Source organism: Ctenopharyngodon idella, chromosome 13 (genome assembly GCF_019924925.1).
Source record: "Ctenopharyngodon idella isolate HZGC_01 chromosome 13, HZGC01, whole genome shotgun sequence".
NCBI classification, from domain to species: domain Eukaryota; kingdom Metazoa; phylum Chordata; class Actinopteri; order Cypriniformes; family Xenocyprididae; genus Ctenopharyngodon; species Ctenopharyngodon idella.
The window spans coordinates 29,455,620-29,473,121 of record NC_067232.1 but is presented as its reverse complement, the minus strand read 5'-3'; the positions used below and the strand labels follow the sequence as shown (position 1 = coordinate 29,473,121).

Below are 17,502 nucleotides of genomic sequence, written 5' to 3'. Positions count from 1 at the left end.
GTAGGTTTGATTTTGACATTGGTGGGGACATAAAAGCAGCCCCATATTTTTTTGCGTTTATGATGGACCTTTAATCACAGCCTTTATTTGTATTTATTTATATTTGGCGTGTTTGCCTTTGAGATGTGTGACCATGATTGACACATTACATGGGAGAAGACATTCAGCTTCATGTACAGAAGTGCAAGAAAAACAAATCCCTGTATTTAGACCTTCAAAGATTAAGCAGGTCATGAACGTATCAAAACAAATGGATGCTTCAGTACCATACAGCACCTTTTCAGAAAGACAAATGTACCCGTTTCTAATGTTTACCTTGTGTCCAGTGTAGACAGACTCAAACAGTGGTGCATCGCATCAAAAATGAGCCCGGTGCAGATACTGGTTGGGTTTATTATAAGTGAGATGCTCTCGTTCACTTTAGACCAGTATTTCTCAACCAAAAGTGGGTTGCGGAGTGTGTATTCAAAGAAACAAGAATAACAACAACATTTTTTTTTTTTTTTAAGTGTTTTTCTGATGCGAGACTTTTATTTTGAAAGACGTGCATGAAAGTTGTTGACTTTTCTGTCAGACTGAGAGAAACATGTTGTCCTGATTCAGTATCTGCGGTCAGTGTCATTGTTGTAACGTTTAGAACGTCAGAAATAAAGTCTCTCACTTCAGAAAAACAAACTTTTCCTGTCCTGTCAGATGTTATACTGTGCTCGTAGTGCGCACCAAAGAGCTTAGATCCCAAGAGGCGACACTTTGATAATTTTTGGGTAACAGCCACTAGATGGCGCTCCGGTACCGCGGCCGCCATTATGGGGTGAAAATACTAACTGGACCATAGAATCCTTCACTTCTTACGCACCCAAAATCGGCCAATTTCACTGCCAAATCAGAAGCGCAATAGAACAGTTTTTTTAAATTAAGTCACCAGTAAATATGGCTCCTACAGTAAATGTTGTTTTGTCTTATATATGTTTTATTTTACCAGTTGTGGAATCCAACCATTCAACCATCTGAGGTAACTTAGTTAGCCTACTTTGAGTATTTCCATTTTATGCAACTTTATACATTTATTAATAGTAAATTAATAATTAATCAATTTCAGATCATCATGTTTGCAGCGAACAATATATTTCAGACCTAGTGGAGTAACAGTAATAATATCTAGGTCTGAATTGAAATATATATATTGTACGTTTTAATGGATCACGCTACAAACATAATGATCTTATAATACATGATGCATTGCTGTGTCCGTTATCGCATAATTCACTCTTTTGGACACTTTTGCTTTAACGGACATTAGACAACACTGCAAAATCAAGCTGTTATATTCATATATTTATTGTCCAACATTCCCAATTTTTCTGATGCATGTCCTTAATTTAATTGGTATTAATTCAGTGTTTATAAGCCTTTTAAAGAATTTTAACCCAAACTGACTGGGTTTCTAGAGAGCAAAGGTTTTGTGAAAAAAAAAAAAAAAAAAAAAAAAAAAAAAGTGGAAAACTTGAACACAAAGTGTGTAAAATAAACTGTTAAAAGGATTTGATGATCAGAAGTGATAGTATTTTATTCTTTGTCATCATTCAGGTTGGATTTCAGCTTTAATGTACGTTTTTTTAACAAAGCAGCTGATATTACCATAGAAACTAGTTGACTGCCGACTCGCTTTCACCCCAAAATGGCGGAAACGCAGGGCCGCTGCTGGGCGCCGGTGTTTCAATGCAACGTTCTGTTGAGTGTCGCTTCTTGTTAGTGTATATTCTTTGTGCACACTCTTCAGTGGTACCCGCAAATGTGGCGGCGCGCGCTGTATATCATGTCATTATAAATAAAGCGCAAGAGAAATTACAAGTATGCAACATCAATAAATTGCGTAACGGGTGCTTTGTGTGTTCGCTGGGAAGGATTTGCTGCAGGATCAGCAATATTCATCAGGATCAGTTTCCATATGTTTCATTAACAGTTCATGTTAGTATTGTGTATTTACTGTGGTAACTCATTTCTCTGACCTTTATCCAAAATACAACTTTATTTTCACTTTGTGTTGTTTTCTGTGTTTTTGATGACTGGTGGCTCATACAAAACTAGTTTGGGACTCCTATTAAATAGCTTTTCCTTGTATGGTTTATTCATCAGTGTTTAGTGAAATTCTTATGTGAATATGTTAAGTAAAGTGGGGCTGTGTGTGTGTGTGTGTGTGTGTGTGTGTTTCTCAAGCATTTTTGAGAAATAAATTTGCTTGAATCAAGTTCCTAAAAATTTGCGTTGCAACTTAATGACCATGGGATAATGTGGGTCTCACGGCCAAACCAGTTGAGATCCACTGCTATAGACTGAGTGTTAGTCTACTTCATCTCTTACTCATGACACATAGCAACACAGCTAAACACAGCTAAATGTATTCCTAATATGTTTGACCTTTTATTGAAAGTAGTGTACTTTTACCTGTTGAGACAAGCCTTCACAAGCACCCGAGCAATCACAAGAGCTGTGATTGTCATGTTTGAGTTAAGGGAGGTATGATGCGCGAAAGGGGTGTTTGCAAAATATACTGTATTTTTGTAATTTTGCTAGGTGTCGCCTAGTGTCACAGAAACTACATACTTTTAAGCAGAATTAATAAAACTTTTTTTGTCATTTCATTCATATGAGCAGCAATAAAATGTTTTAATATTTAATTTCTCGTCCACATATACAATCTTTGATCATATTAGGAAATCATTATAATGCAGCCAAAGGTAAAATTTGAGAATCATGAATGATTACATCACCTCCCGTATCGTTCGCTCATTTATCAAGTGGAAAATGCAAAGACTGAATAGTTCATGAGTGACCCATCCCTATTTTACTGTTTTACCATTACTAGTATTTCACATCTTCAGCATAAACCACAGACATACCTGAGAAAAGATGCAGGTAAAAAAATATTTAATTTCAGTCATATTCATGTAGTGTGAAATATTAAACATCCAATTGTCTGTTGTTGCTTATATTGAATAGCTTTTATTGTGATTTCATACTAATTAAACCACATATGAAGCAATCATGACTAAGCAGACTTTGCAAAGAATTTGATATCAAAAACTGATTATGCTGCAACAATAATATGTAAAAGAAACTTAGATCATCATGTTGATTTGTAATTTGTAAGTCTTTGATAATTTGTAAGGTTATCCAGCAGGGTTTTGTTTTTGTTGTCAGTCTGAATGTCAAGTTTACAAATGTTGAAAATGCCCAGTGTTAAGTTTATCACTACTCATTGTCACTGTTAAGGCCAGTTCACACTGCACAAATTGGCCTTTACATTTTAAGCAGAGGTGAGAATCCATGTGCAGCAACGGTTTATTCAAAAACGCAACCAAAGATAATCCAAAACATTGGAGACCACCATGGTGGAGCAGGCGGAGTTGGACACCACCACGGTGGAGCAGAAGACCACCACGGTAGAGCAGATGGAGTAGAAGTCCACCATGGTGGAGCAGGAGGAACTGGTGACCACCACGGTGGAGCAGGAGGAACTGGTGACCACCACGGTGGAGCAGGAGGAACTGGTGACCACCACGGTGGAGCAGGAGGAACTGGTGACCACCACGGTGGAGCAGGAGGAACTGGTGACCACCACGGTGGAGCAGGAGGAACTGGTGACCACCACGGTGGAGCAGGAGGAACTGGTGACCACCACGGTGGAGCAGGAGGAACTGGTGACCACCACGGTGGAGCAGGCAGAGCTTGCGAACACCAAGGCAGAGCAGTCAGGACAGAAGACCACCTCAGCAGAGCTGAAGACCACCTCAGCAGAGCTGAAGACCACCACAGCTGAGCAGATGAAACTGGTGACCACCACGGCAGACCTGGTAGAACTGGAGCTCACCATGGGGGATTAGGAAGAACTAAAACCGAGAGCACAGAGAGGTTAGAAACATCTCCATGGATTAACAGGAAGCACAGAGGGTTCAGGGAATGCCTCTTTGACCGGTACAGAATCTGCATAAAGTTCATAGGTGGCTTCCATGATCGTGTCAGTGGAGACAGAGTTCAGGAACCTCCGTGGTCATGTCATGGCAGACATAGGGTTCAAAGGCGACCTTCTTGGCCATGACACAGCAAGCAGAGGGTTCAGGAGCGGTCACCGCCACCTCGAGAGGATAAGTGGTGGTCGCAGCTGCCTCAGGAGGAGCTGTAGCAGATGTCGGCAGCCTTGGGAGGAGCTGGAGAAGTGTGTGCAGCCCAAATACACAAAATGGCACCTGCCATTACAGGGACCTCCAGGACCCCTCATATAGCACCCCCTCCCCCCCTAAAAAATCATGATGCAAACCTCGTTCATAGAAGTCAAATGTGCCAGCTCAAAGTCCATGACGTATTCCTCAATGGTCTGGTCTCCCTGATGAAGATGCATAATCTGCAGATTCTTTTTAAGAGGTCGTCATTCTGTTAAGCAGGGAATGGTGAGGCAAGAGGAGAGACAAGCCTTCCCTGCTTAAAATCCAGGTGCAGCAACAGTTTATTAAAAACTTTATTTAAAAAAACACAGGGGTATAAATGCACAGGGATCATAAGGAATAACCGGGGACAGGTGAAGGTGATTGGTAATTATGGTAACAAATGAGGGTAACCATGGAAACTAACAAGGTAGGCAGAGAAAACAGGAACTTAAACCCAGGAACACTGGGAACAGAAAATACACTTCAACATAAGTCTTTTACACAACAAGGGACCACAAGACTGGGAATGTGACAATCACATTACAATATAGTGTTGGGGTCCTGTAGCCCCAACACTGCACATTATTGATGTCTCTCATATCTGACACACCCAGCTGAGGTCTTGGAGTCTTTACTAACGAGCTGATTGGTTGAATCAGGTGTTTTTGATTAGGGAGACATCTAAACTGTGCAGTGCTGGGGGTCACTAGGATAGGGGTTGAGAAATTGAACTTTAGACATTAAGAACATTAGAGTTGAAATTATAGCTTATAGAATGCAGAGTGATAGATGACCTAGTAATAATGAATCCTATAAGTAGGTTATATAAATAAAGTTTGTCCCCTAAAATCACAAGTGGCCCCTGCCTGCCCAGCCCCCCCAGTTTTTATGGTCTCGAAATGCTACATAAAATCATTCAGATATTGTGGGTTAAAGCCGGAGGGACTGACGTGCAATGACATGTGAATCACACTTATGCCCTAATTTGCTCTAATCTGGCAATTGGCAAAATGTGAAGCATGGAGAATTATGATAAGTTCACCAAAATAAAAAAAAGATATTTTTTTTGTATTCAAATAAAACTGATGAAATATAAAAGGCAAATATTTTATAGCTTAGTAGGTCCTAGCTCTGCCTCTGCGCATGAAGATTTGCAAAGGCTGTAAACCAAGAGTGCAAAACTCAGTTCTTGGAGGGCCAAAGTCCTGCAGAGTTTAGGTCAAACCTGCTCTAAAACACATACCTGTAGTTTTCAAATAAGCCTGAAGGACTTGATTAGCTGGATCAGGTGCATTTAAATAGGGTTGAAGCTCCACTCTGCACGGCTGTGGCCCTCCAGGAACTGAGTTTGCACCCCTGCAACAGTTGCTTTAATCCCACAGACAAGACTGAGTTGAAGAAGCCTACTGTCTAAGACTTTGAATCTCCCATTCCAACCATTTAATGTGTTGATGTAAATGAGCTGAAATGATGGCAGAAATAATGTTTAGCTGTTCTTCCCTGTTCCTCTCTCACATTTAGGACATTTCTACAAAGTCAATGTTCCTGTAATGGTCACGCGAGGAGCTCAGCATGTCCTGACCCGACCTGCTTCAAACCTGGTCTCTCATCCCGCGGCCGTTGCTCGCAGCATCCCGGCCCATCTGTCTGTTCCGTGTCCTCCAGCGCCATCTGGTTGTGTGGCGTCTGAGACACCGCCAAATCCTCCGCAACCATTGCCCCATCAGCTCTGTCAACAAACTGATGACAAACCCTCCCCATCAGCCTCTGACAGTCAGAGCGAGTTCACCCTCGATGGCATTGAGTTCAGCCCGCAGCCCATCGACATGAGTGCCTCATCGTTCTTCACTCCGCCAGCACAGGGGCCGTGCTCGGATTATACCAGGAATGTGATGGAAACGGCCTTAAAAGAGCCAGACGGAGTAGATGATGAAGAAACTGCTCTTCCAGACTTGCAGGCTAAAACTAGTCATGACATTAAGGTAAACTTTAATGCAGCATGCCAAATACCTATGAATATGAAACCAGTGTTGTGTTCTAGTCTTTTCTACCTCCAAATATAGATAGACAAGTGAAAAGCCCCAAAACAATAGGCAGCTAAGTGTTATCTGACAGTTATCTGTTTTACATGCACATAAGAAAACAGCTTTTTAAAACATTCTCTATTCTTCATAAGAACTTTATTCTTCTGTATAAGTTGTTGCTTTTTGCTGCCTGCATATACAACTGGTCCATTTCTTGGCAGCCTGAAATGAGTTTATCTTTCAATTAAACATTTATGTAAAAGTCACTATCACTATGAACTTAAGGAGGACTATAAAAGGAGCTTTGCATGTAGTGTGGCTATGAAAGGGGGTCTCGGGATACTTTCATCTGACACAACACATGTAGCCACCTTCACTGGCTTCAGGGCCAGGATGAATGAACTCCTCTGCATTGGATATGTCTGACTCAGTCAAGCAACTTTTGTTTCTCCTGCAAAGCATTGAGTCCTACAGCACTTCTATGGTAAAACCCAGTCACGTTTATTAGGGCTCGTTCACACAGAACGCGGGCAGTGGAATGGGGAAAAAACACAAGGTCTCAAGACACGTTTTTTGAAAGTTGAACTGATTTTAACTTGAGCGCCACGTTTTTAGAACATGTCATGTGCGAGACACTGCAAAAGATGCAAGACGCGAGCTCAACGGTTTTGCATGTCCATCTAGCGCATTTACATAGAAAAACAATGGAAAAGTAGCGCATTGGAATGGAAAAACACATTCTGTGTGAATGGCCCCTTACTCGTCCAAGTATACTTGCAACAGCTGGCATCTTCAGTGCGCGCTGTGAGGCCCGGTTGAGGGTGTTTGTAGCTCTTGACGTAATCGGGCAGCAACAACCACGTTAGGTGCATTGTGTGTGACTAAACGGGTTCTTTTTCGGCAATGTTCCATTCGACTGCTACGTTAGGAAAGTAGCTCTGCAACATTTTCCCAGTTCGGCTCTCATGCAAGGCTCTGGTCTTGTCATAGATTGTAGGCACAACTATCTTGGACCATGTCTCCAAAGTGTAAACCTGGGTTTTCCACACCACTACAAGTGGATAAATGTCTTTGCAGATGATGTGTTTCACTTCCTCTGAAGCACTGGGTAATTTATTCATTATCACATCCAGAGTCTGTTGGCCTGCTGTTGTTTTTACAGGTTGTTTGGCATTTAGCTCTAGATGGTGTTGAACAAGATGGGACCTCATGTTGGACATATTAAAGTGTTCCCTGGACTGAGAAATTCATGTTTATTTGTGAGCAAAAGTCCACTGGATTACGCAAAACGATTTTGACAGCTCCAGGGCTTTGGTGACAACTATACTTCATTACACTTTTGCACTTTTGTATCCTCGCCCACAGACGTTTGGATCAACAGAGGGTTATTAACAACAGTTATTGTAAGAGTGAGTTTATCACTGAAAATTGTATTGTAATTTGTCTACTCTTTATACAGCATTATGCGAAAAAAGGATCACTATGGCAACAGCTTTTTTTATCTGTGCATGACGGTGTTTTGCTTCAGGCGGAACAGACAGAATGGTAGTTTCTTTCAGTTTTTCTCTCCATTTGGCCTAAAACGCTTTGTTTGTGGTCATCTAGTTTAAAACTATAAACACAGAAGTTTTTTAGATTTTCCGTCGCGACATTCTCTCTGTATTTACTATTTTTTTTGCAGCCTTTAGCCTCTGCCTACATTGTGCTGGATATTTCGCTGGATGCTTCACTGGAAACCGAAAGTAACTCACTCCCGCTGAACATTTTATTGTTTTAATTCTTGCAAGTCGACACTATTATGACTAAAAGTTTGCTAAGAAGTATTTCCTACTAAATAGGGCTGCCCCCTAATAGTCGACTAAACGTTAGTCAACGAAAAGAGGCTTAGTCGGCCAAAATTTTATTAGTCAGTTAGTCGCAGAATAAAAACTCCACAGGATGTGCCGAAGTCACGCAGTCGGTGAGGGAGACGGCGGGTCCTTGTGGTAATTACAGTATGTCAGGCAGGAAATCCAAATGTTGGCCTATCATCCATCAACCTCAAATATGGCTATAAGTAGCAGCAACTTTAAATAGCCGCTCACTCTAATGTTATCCTAGATAAATGTGTGTTATTATTAGGAGCATATCCAAGAGTTTGTGCAGAGTTCGTAAGCTGAAGTACAGCGCACTTACTGCAAGACATGGAGGCACCGGTGCGATCAATTGCATTTTTTTCCTGACAACAGCGGAAACAACTTAAAATACTCCGTAATTTTTGTCATACTGTTACATTTTTGTAACTGTAAAGGGTACTTATATTTGTGTAAACTCACAATAACAACAAAACATTGTGCTTTTGTAAAATAATGAAAACAAACAGGATGCACTCTCTGCTGTCTCTGCCTCTGTGAACTGGAGCGCATCACAAAAATGAACCGAAACTCAGTGTATACTTGCCTCACAGACATGCGAAATATATCTATAAAACGCTTGAAATGTCTACTTTTAAACAAACCAATTCAAATAAAAAACAAATGCTCCCCGATTATGAAATCCATATGAAAGATGCCTGCTATAGGCACGTCAGCCTCAACTTCATCTTTGCAGCTGACACTGTCTCAGAAAACACTAGTTTATTAATAATTAAAATGTCTTCTTGCTATTTTTCCTACACATTCATAATCATTCCTTTTGCCCGTGCTTTGCGGCAAGCTTTGTGCGCTTGAGTGCAGGATAGGCTTTATATTCCCCCCAGTATATAAGTAATTAAATTATTATAAATACTACTAGTCAACTAGAAAAACTTTAGTTGAGGGCAGCCCTATTACTAAAGCAAGGGCTATTTGACTCTATGCATATCATAGCAGACTGGTGGGCGTGGCCTTGGACGGCAGCATGCCCAGTGCACTGTGGGTGTTGAAGTTTTTATTACCTATTTGACAAAAGGGAAAACAACAGCCTTTTTCTGTTTTCTCTAATCAGGTAGCACCGATTTTTTTTTTTTTTTTTTTTTTTTTTTTTTTAAGAAAATAAAATAAAAAATTCTACTGTATAGGCAGCCAAGTTTTATAAAAAGCCCATTTTGTCAGTGGTGAAGTAGCCCTTCAACACAATACGATACCAGTGCATAAAAGAGTTTGCATAGTGATTTAACTAAGTCTAGTTCTGCTTTCTTGGTAGTGTGTAAAATCCAAAGTGAAGCTTGAAGGAAACTGATGTCCTGTAATACCCATAAATAATAACAAATAGATGTTGCCGTCTTCTCGAATATAAAAGCAGTAACTTCTCTTCACCTCACTTATAAGCCCAAAGTATACTTCTTTTTTTTTTTTTTTTTTTTTTTTAAACATGTATGCTCGCGCACAGTCAAACGCATAGCCTTGCAAAGTATACTTCACTTGACTCGTACACATACACAGATGCATGCGTAGTTTTGAACAATCTCTCGCCATGAGTTACAACCCATATAAACATCTCTGTATTCTTTCATGATAGAGTTGACAAATGATGGTACTTTCTAACCTCTTCACACAATCTCTCGTCTATGTCGGCCTCCGTCGTCACTGTAGGTTGCATGCGCTCCGGTCTGTTCTGTTTATGCAGTTTTTCTTTGACTACCTTGTGAATTGACGCCCCCAGGGCACGGTTGCCACCTTGTGGATAAACTAATTACTGCAAAAAAATTAAATGCGCATGTGCGACAGTACGCGCGTACAATGTAAGAAACTTACTCTTCTGATGACGAAATATGCGTCACACGTACTGTACATTGACCCTCGAGTACGTGTAAAAAGTATACTTTGGGCTATAAGTAAAGACTAAAATATAGCAATTGAATGTGAATTATATCAATTCTGCCATTAAAAAAAATTATTTCAATATCATTAAAAAAGCGACAGTTAAGTGAGTTGTTCTCCCCCCCACCCTAATGCATGAACCCATGCATGAAAAAGTAGACCTTAAACTAAACGTTTGCCTAATCCATTAAAAATGTGAATGTAAAATGGGTTATAACTGAACATGGTGCTTCAGTTTAAATATGTTAATGAGATTTGAGAGCCGAGGAGGAGGGTGGAAGTATGCAAATGTGTTTGAGATGAGTAACAATTTTAATTTTGGTTCTCCTGAAAAAACTTTCATCATGTAGCCTTGTAGTTTTAATGAAACCGTATAATTGTTTCTGCTCAAAGATTGTCATTAAATGCAGAATATGATACTGATGCTGTTTCATCAGCTTGAGACGGAGCTCCAGACGGACATCAACTTCAACCAGCTGGTGGACATCGCACAACTGGATGGAGTCGCTGACAGCAGCTCCGACACTGAGGAAGATGACGATGAAGATGATGATGATGATGATCTGGGGCTCGTTGGAGAGAATGAGTTTCTGGGAATGATCAATGGCAATGGGGAGGAGGAGTTGGAAGAGGAAGAGGTAATGAGAGCACTTACAAACACCACAGGTTTCTGATAGTCTCCAGAGCTGCGACTGATAGACTGTGAAGAGAGATTGATAGCATCATGCTACATTGCAAAGGCAGATCGTGGAGACTTTTTAATCGTTAATGGTGTAATATCATGATAACACACACCCCTAGTGCCAGCCTGAGAGTTCACAGTGAACGAGATGGACACTTACAGACAGGAGACAGTAGGTGTTGTGCTTAATAGACCGGTTACTGAACCAAAGAATGAGCCGTTTTCAGAGGATTACCGGAGAGTCTGACGAGTGCTGGTACTTTCACGCGTGTGCAAAGAAATATGATTATGACTAGTAGCCTGTTATTAAAGGTGCACCATGTAACTTTTTTCAAATTAACCAGGTTTAAATGAGTCAATACATCATCAATCCTTCTTCCAAAAGTGTTTTGTCTTTGTGTGATTGACTATGGTAAGGCTGTGCGTGTCTCTATCCGTAAATAGAGAAAAGTAGCTTGTGTATGGTGTGGGATTAGCGCAGGTTAGTTGTCACAATGAGTGAGACCATAGATGGACAACGCAAAACGACAAACATCTGGGAAATGACCAGTTGTAAAAATAAAGAAACAGTGCAGAATCAACAATCAAAAAGGCAAAGCGACAGAGTTCGTAACAAAACCAGAATCAACACTGGCTTGGGTTTTTAGAGATGGCGAAAATTCAGAGATTTAAAGGGATATAAAAGCTTTTTTTCTTCCTCAACAGGTTAGATGTTGGTTACATTTTAGTTCTATAGTCCACTTTAGACATTCTACTAACTAGAATTAAGTTTGCAACTACATGTCAACTAGCAGTTTTTAGAGTATTAATAGACCGTTAGGTTTGGGTTAGTAGAAAAAGTTGACATGTAGTTGAAAAAAGTTACTTATAGTCAGTGGATTTTCTAAAGTGGATCATCGAATTAAAGTGTACCTTTATATTCTATAAGATGAAAATGGGACATTTTTCTGCTATCACTAGTTGGGTGTGAAGAAAACTTTAAGTGGTCTTAAGTCATAATTAATATTGCATTTTTGCTTTTCTTGATTTACTTATTAGACCTTGAAGAATTTGAGGTGAATTTCAGGTCTCTTTATAAGATAACGGCCTCCGGTCATGTTCATGAGCAGGAAGAATTTCACGCAGAAAGTCTGGTCCTGTTTAAAAGAGAAGAAATGAATGCTTCTGTTTTCACGCTTTCTCTCAGGATCCGCTGAACTCTGGAGATGACGTGAGTGAACAGGATATCCCAGAGATCTTTGACACTGAGAATGTCATCGTTTGCCAGTATGACAAGGTAAAAAAACTACTGAGAAACTGTTTGGGTGAGATTTTATTAAATGAGGTGAAAGGACTTGAGAATAACATTGCTTTAAAATACACTGGATAAAGACGATAGCTATTAAATAAAAGTATCATATTTTTCCAATAGCAGTCTCTTAATTCCAATACGATCCTGTTTAAAACCCTGTGGAACGGATGATCTTTTATGATAAAACATGAGCTTGTGTTTGTGGTTCATACTCTTATGTGTTTTTAGTTTTTGACTTTCGTTTGTGTCTGGGATGGAGCTTTGACGCGTTTAGCATGGCTGAATTCAACTTTTTTCTTTTTTTTTCCTTTTTTAGTCTTTCAGCTAATAAATCAAGGATTTTTGATAAATTGATAAACTTGTCATAAATGCAAAAAACAAAAACAAAAAAAAGTTTTGCAGAGAATACTGAGAACTGGAGCATGTGAAAACAGGTGAAAGGTGTGTATGCAGGTGTCAGGCAGTAGGTGGCAGTATGGACCTTTGAGCGGTTTTGCCAACAGCCACTAAAAACAAACAAATGTGGTCCGTTCTCAGGCAAAACTGACATGTTTTCAATGTCAAGCCATAAAACAAACCAAAATCTAGTGTATGATTCAGACAATGAGTGGAAGATCTCATGTTGCGTCTGAATCTGACACGGTTGAGAATATTTATAAATGCCAATGTATTGTTTTCATTATGTATATGAATGAAGCTCTGGCGATGACACTCGTTGTGTCGGACAGACGGATGAAGAAGCTCCAGCACATGTAAATGTACTAAATCTCAATTCATTTGTGTTTTAGTTTCACTCCTTTGGCACAAATCTCCAGACAAAACCATTTTTAAGAGGAAAGAAAGAAGACCATTGATCCGTTTGATGAGACTTCATTGAAAGTTGCTGTAGTATCAATAATAGTATTAATATTTTAATGTATTAAATGATATTTGTTTGTGTTTTACAGATTCACCGTAGTAAGAACCGATGGAAGTTTTACTTGAAAGATGGAGTGATGTGTTTCGGAGGGAAAGACTATGTTTTCTCGAAGGCTGTGGGAGAGGCGGAGTGGTGATGGACAGAATTTACTCATTTATTACAGCTTTCAAAGTCTTTTCGTTATCTTTCATAATAGTTATAATTTACACATTTTGAAGATTGTTTGTTTTTCTTTGAGTTTGTGACATTTGATACTGTATTCTATGATAAAGAAATTAATGACGCTTATTGAATTAAGAAATGTTCAGACAGAATAAATCTTTTTTTTGGTAATGCATTTCCATCTGACAAGATAACAGGAGATGTAGTTTTCATTATATAAGATTTTTTTTGTTTTGTTATTTTTGAAACGGTGGACTTCTAAAACAAACATTAAAATGCTGTTTTCGGATCAGTTTGCTTCTGTGCTCACAAAACTGGGTAAGAAACTTGATCTTCTAAAAATACGTCTTTTGTCTGAGACTTTTTTCCAGCTCAGAATCAGATCAGCTGACTGGGCAGTGATAAAACACTGTTATAAAGATGTTAAAGTCTGCATCAAGAACTGTGGTTGAATTATACTGAACTCAACAGAATTATATTGATTGATTATATTGAATTATACTGATAACTCAACAGATATTTACTTTCTACAGTTATTGTATATAAATGTTCTGAATAATGCTGCTATATAGATAGTTTTGATGAATACTCTAATCTTGCAAGCTGTTGTTTTGGTGGTATTATTGATCATGTATGTTTTCTTTACAAAAAAATAAAATAAAGCGATTAAGAAAGCTCAGTTATATGTTGTTTCAATCTGTGATTCATTACTTTGTTCTTTCTCATTTAGTGTCTTTCGTCTCTTCCTTTGTCTCCCACCGAAGCCCCTCAAAAGCATTCGTGGCCGGAGAACTGTGGGAGTTTCTGCCATTTTGTGCTCTATAAGAAGAAGGACACCATGGAGGCCACCACATCCTCTCAGAGTTCCTTCTGCGGGCTGTCGTTACGAAACATCACACACAGACTTCAGTCTTTGTGTTTCAGGGTCAGGCCCAACATGGACACCAAACACAAGAGGACCGTCACAGTGCAGGAGATCACCGTCCTGAAGTGAGTGAAGCAGAGCGCCAGATCCGTCAAACTCTCCTGTATTCTGCTCTTTTGTTGCTTTTTGAAAATCTGAATGTTTCTTCACAGGATCAGCGCTGAAGGATTGACAACAAATGCCTCATGAACCTGAAGCTGGGAAACTTCAGCTACAAGAAACATCCATTAAAACTCGGAGAGCTGCAGGGAAACCACTTCACGGTGGTTCTCAGGTGAGGAACTGACGCTTCGCTCCATATGAGCTGCTGTTTGATGGCATAATCTGTTCTCTCTCTGTCTGTCTGTCTTTCTCCAGCAAGATAAACAGTTAAACCGGTTTAGACCAACTTCATTCTAAGATAGTGCGCCCAAATATAAAACTCCTGTCATCATTTATTCACCCTCATGTTGAAGTTGTTTGAGCAATGCTGGTTTGTTACTGGCACAAGCTAGTTAAGCTGGTTATGGCTGCAGGTAGTCCAGTGTGACCATGACGAGCTGGACGTCTTCACTGGTCACTCAAACCGGTTACCAGTTGAACCAGCTTGGCTGCTCTGAGCCGGTCTGTCTGTTTTATTAAGCATGAATGGTAAGAAAAATTAGACGACATGCCAAAACAAACATGAAGAATGAGAGTGTGAAGTCTCTCTCCTCCACAGGAATATCTCCGGCTCTCTGGAGCAGAACATGACTTCACTCTGAGAAACCGGCTTCATTAACTACTGCGTGCAGTATTCCTGCAGTTTATTGCTGATAGACACTTGTCTGCGTCGTGTTTGTAATGCTGACACAGTGAAGAAGCTTAGTTGTTCAGTTTCCTCAGTTTTAGTGTTTGGTTAAGTGATTTTAAAGCTCTGTCAGACTGTAAAGACGATTATTACATGTATTTTCAGAACTTAAGCATAAACTGAACATTGAGCAGTGAATGAACATTTTCCGGTTCTTGTGAGATTAATTTTGCTATTTAATGATTTATTGTTGTGAAATGTTTGATTCATGATGAATACTGATTTTTTTTTTTTTTTTCCAGTGTGAATATTGTAATCTGAATAAATGAATCTGCCTGATTTCTCTGTGTGTATCAGTGGCTTACTGCGTCTGTCGGGCGTGTCCTCGGACACCCACAGCAAACGTTCCCCGCGCAGCAGACGAGATGAAGCAATGCACTCCTCCGACAGATTCTTCTGTTTCTTCATTCTTAGAGGGCCTTTATGCATTCTTTGCTCACAAAAAGGACTTGACATCTATGAAAGGCGTTAAAGATTGAAGACTGGCTGTTCTCCTGCTGCTCGTGACGGATGATCACATGACTCATCAGATCTAAACTGCTGTTATCCTCACAGAAGCACAAATGCTAGTGGTGAGAAAAACATTTCATCAGTGTAATCATATCTGCAGGATAAGACTGCCATGTTGAGACATTTAAAGTGTTCTGGTCTTCATGATAACACTGTTGTGAAATCCCTTTAACATCCAGTATCTGTCGTGTGTCCCTCCGTTGCACTTTGACCTCATCCCGTTAAAGCAAATATCTTCATTTGTGTTCAGCAGAACAAAGAAACTGATACAGGTTTGGAACAACTTAAGGGTGAGTAAATGATGACAGAAATTTCATTTTTGGCTGAACTATCCCTTTAATACATCTTTGACATTTTTACCAAGTGTAATGTCTTCATGTTATTTGTAAATTCAGTCCATCCAGGTTAACTATATAAACTAGTTGCTTTTAACAGACATTAAACAACTGTGTTAATTATAGTCCAAATACTGATTCACATCTGATTTTTTTTTTTTTTTTTTTTATTGCTTCAGACAGTCGGATTATCAGTCCACTATCTGTGAGGAGACCGAGTGCTTTGGTGCTCCAGTACCATAACCACCACCATGACCCCTGACCCCTAATGTTCCTAAACTAATGTAATAATTGTTGTAACCATTATGTGTTTATATATTGAGCGGAACATTTAACAATTTTTGAATTGTCCAAATTACACCCTTTGTGATTTTATATAGCAAGGAGAAAACCACAACTTCTCAATGTTGTTTTGTGAATCTCGTCAATCAGGTTAAGCAGGGCTTTGGACTGCTGTTGTGTAATATTCAGTTCCTGTGAAAAACTGTTCCAGTGGGCGGAGCATATGTGCATATTCAAATAAGAACAAACGAATGGAATGAAAGTTGTTGTTTTATCTTGTTTTATCATGTTTGTTAGATTATTTCGATAAGGTAAGACAGCTGAATGGATGCGTCCCGTTTACATGTTCAGCTGTTCATAATCTTACATAATAGGCTAAAATGATCGGCTTTGCACGTGCTTTTATTCGAAAGCTTTTATCATGGTTTTGTGTCATCGTGTTTGCTGTGTAGCCTAACGTTAGGAATACAAAAAAATAATCAATTACATATTTCTGTTTTTCCTCATTACTTCTGAAGTTGTAAACTGTCCCTATAATTGTTTATTTTTCAGCATCGTGACTTTCACAAAAATTACTGAAATAAAATTCAGTTTTAATAAAGATTTTAAAATGTTCTGGCGTTGTTTTGTGTTCACTCTTGTCAGTTTTCAACCGCTTGGGTCATGCTGACACACACTTACTTTGAGCATTAGGCTATCTAAATGATTTGACTAATATTTACTTATTTTGTAAATATTGTTTTATTAAATCATTTTTTATAGTTAAGACAGGATTCATTCTATGTAGTGCTGTAAAAGTAAGAAACATATTTAACAAAGTAATACAAGAACTACAAAAGTTGAATCCATTGTTCTGAGCAGCTGAACAATTTCTTTACAGGGATTTTCCTGTGTGTTAAAATGCAAATCAAGAGAGACCAGAAAATAGTATGAATACCTTAAACAGACATTTACATTTTTTTTAAATCCCTCATTTTATTCATTTGATAAACCAAAACAGTAACGCATTTCACACTATAAGCTTTATCAGAGTGTGTTCTCTGAAGATGGACATGCAAGACATAAATCAACAACAAAAGCTTTAAAATATTAAGGGCTTTGGCATCCATGATGAACAAAATATTCTTTTATATTGGGTCTGTTAACACATTCAGAGTGATACCATCCACTGCAGCAGAAACACTGAATCTGAAAGAGACCCTGACATTACAACATGGTTTAAAATAAGGTGAAAATTCAAAGAACAGTTTGCTGATTAACAGTCCTGTGTGAGGATATTCGTCCCAACATGCCAAGCACAGTTGTTCAGCTGAGGTCAGTTCAGTGATGATGCAGATCCGTTGTTAAATTAGTTCAGTTTGACTATAGCAGCTCTGCAGAAAACAGCAGCTTAGTTCAGATCTCATCAAACAGTGTCAGTGCAGTCCACAATAAATACATAAATAAATACATAAATAATTTAAAAAAATAGTTAAATCGTTTAGATGGCCTAATGCTGAAGCATTAGTCTAAGTGTGTGTCAGCATGACCCAAGAGTGAACACAAAACAACGTCAGAGA

At 39.1% G+C, this 17,502-nt stretch overlaps 1 protein-coding gene across 7 annotated transcripts in view; it reads left to right on the top strand.

The window, feature by feature from the left end:
• The window catches only part of gtf2a1l (general transcription factor IIA, 1-like), a 20,876-nt gene extending 4,318 nt beyond the window's left edge, over positions 1–16,558 (top strand). For 3 of the 7 annotated variants that reach the window (XR_007933102.1, XR_007933099.1, XR_007933103.1), the window contains 9 exons: positions 5,727–6,187; positions 10,446–10,646; positions 11,877–11,966; positions 12,929–13,032; positions 13,793–14,052; positions 14,140–14,261; positions 15,114–15,388; positions 15,580–15,616; positions 15,841–16,558. Coding sequence is in view for 2 of the 7 variants with exons in the window: in XM_051916241.1 (XP_051772201.1) it covers positions 5,727–6,187; positions 10,446–10,646; positions 11,877–11,966; positions 12,929–13,032; positions 13,827–13,887 (917 nt within the window). In the remaining 5 variants the exon portion in view is untranslated. Of the gene's footprint in view, positions 1–5,726; positions 6,188–10,445; positions 10,647–11,876; positions 11,967–12,928; positions 13,737–13,792; positions 14,053–14,139; positions 14,262–15,113; positions 15,389–15,579; positions 15,617–15,840 lie in introns of those variants that run through there. The other 4 variants (XR_007933100.1, XR_007933101.1, XM_051916241.1 and 1 more) reach the window with 4 other exon arrangements.
• Positions 16,559–17,502: the final 944 nt, after the last annotated feature.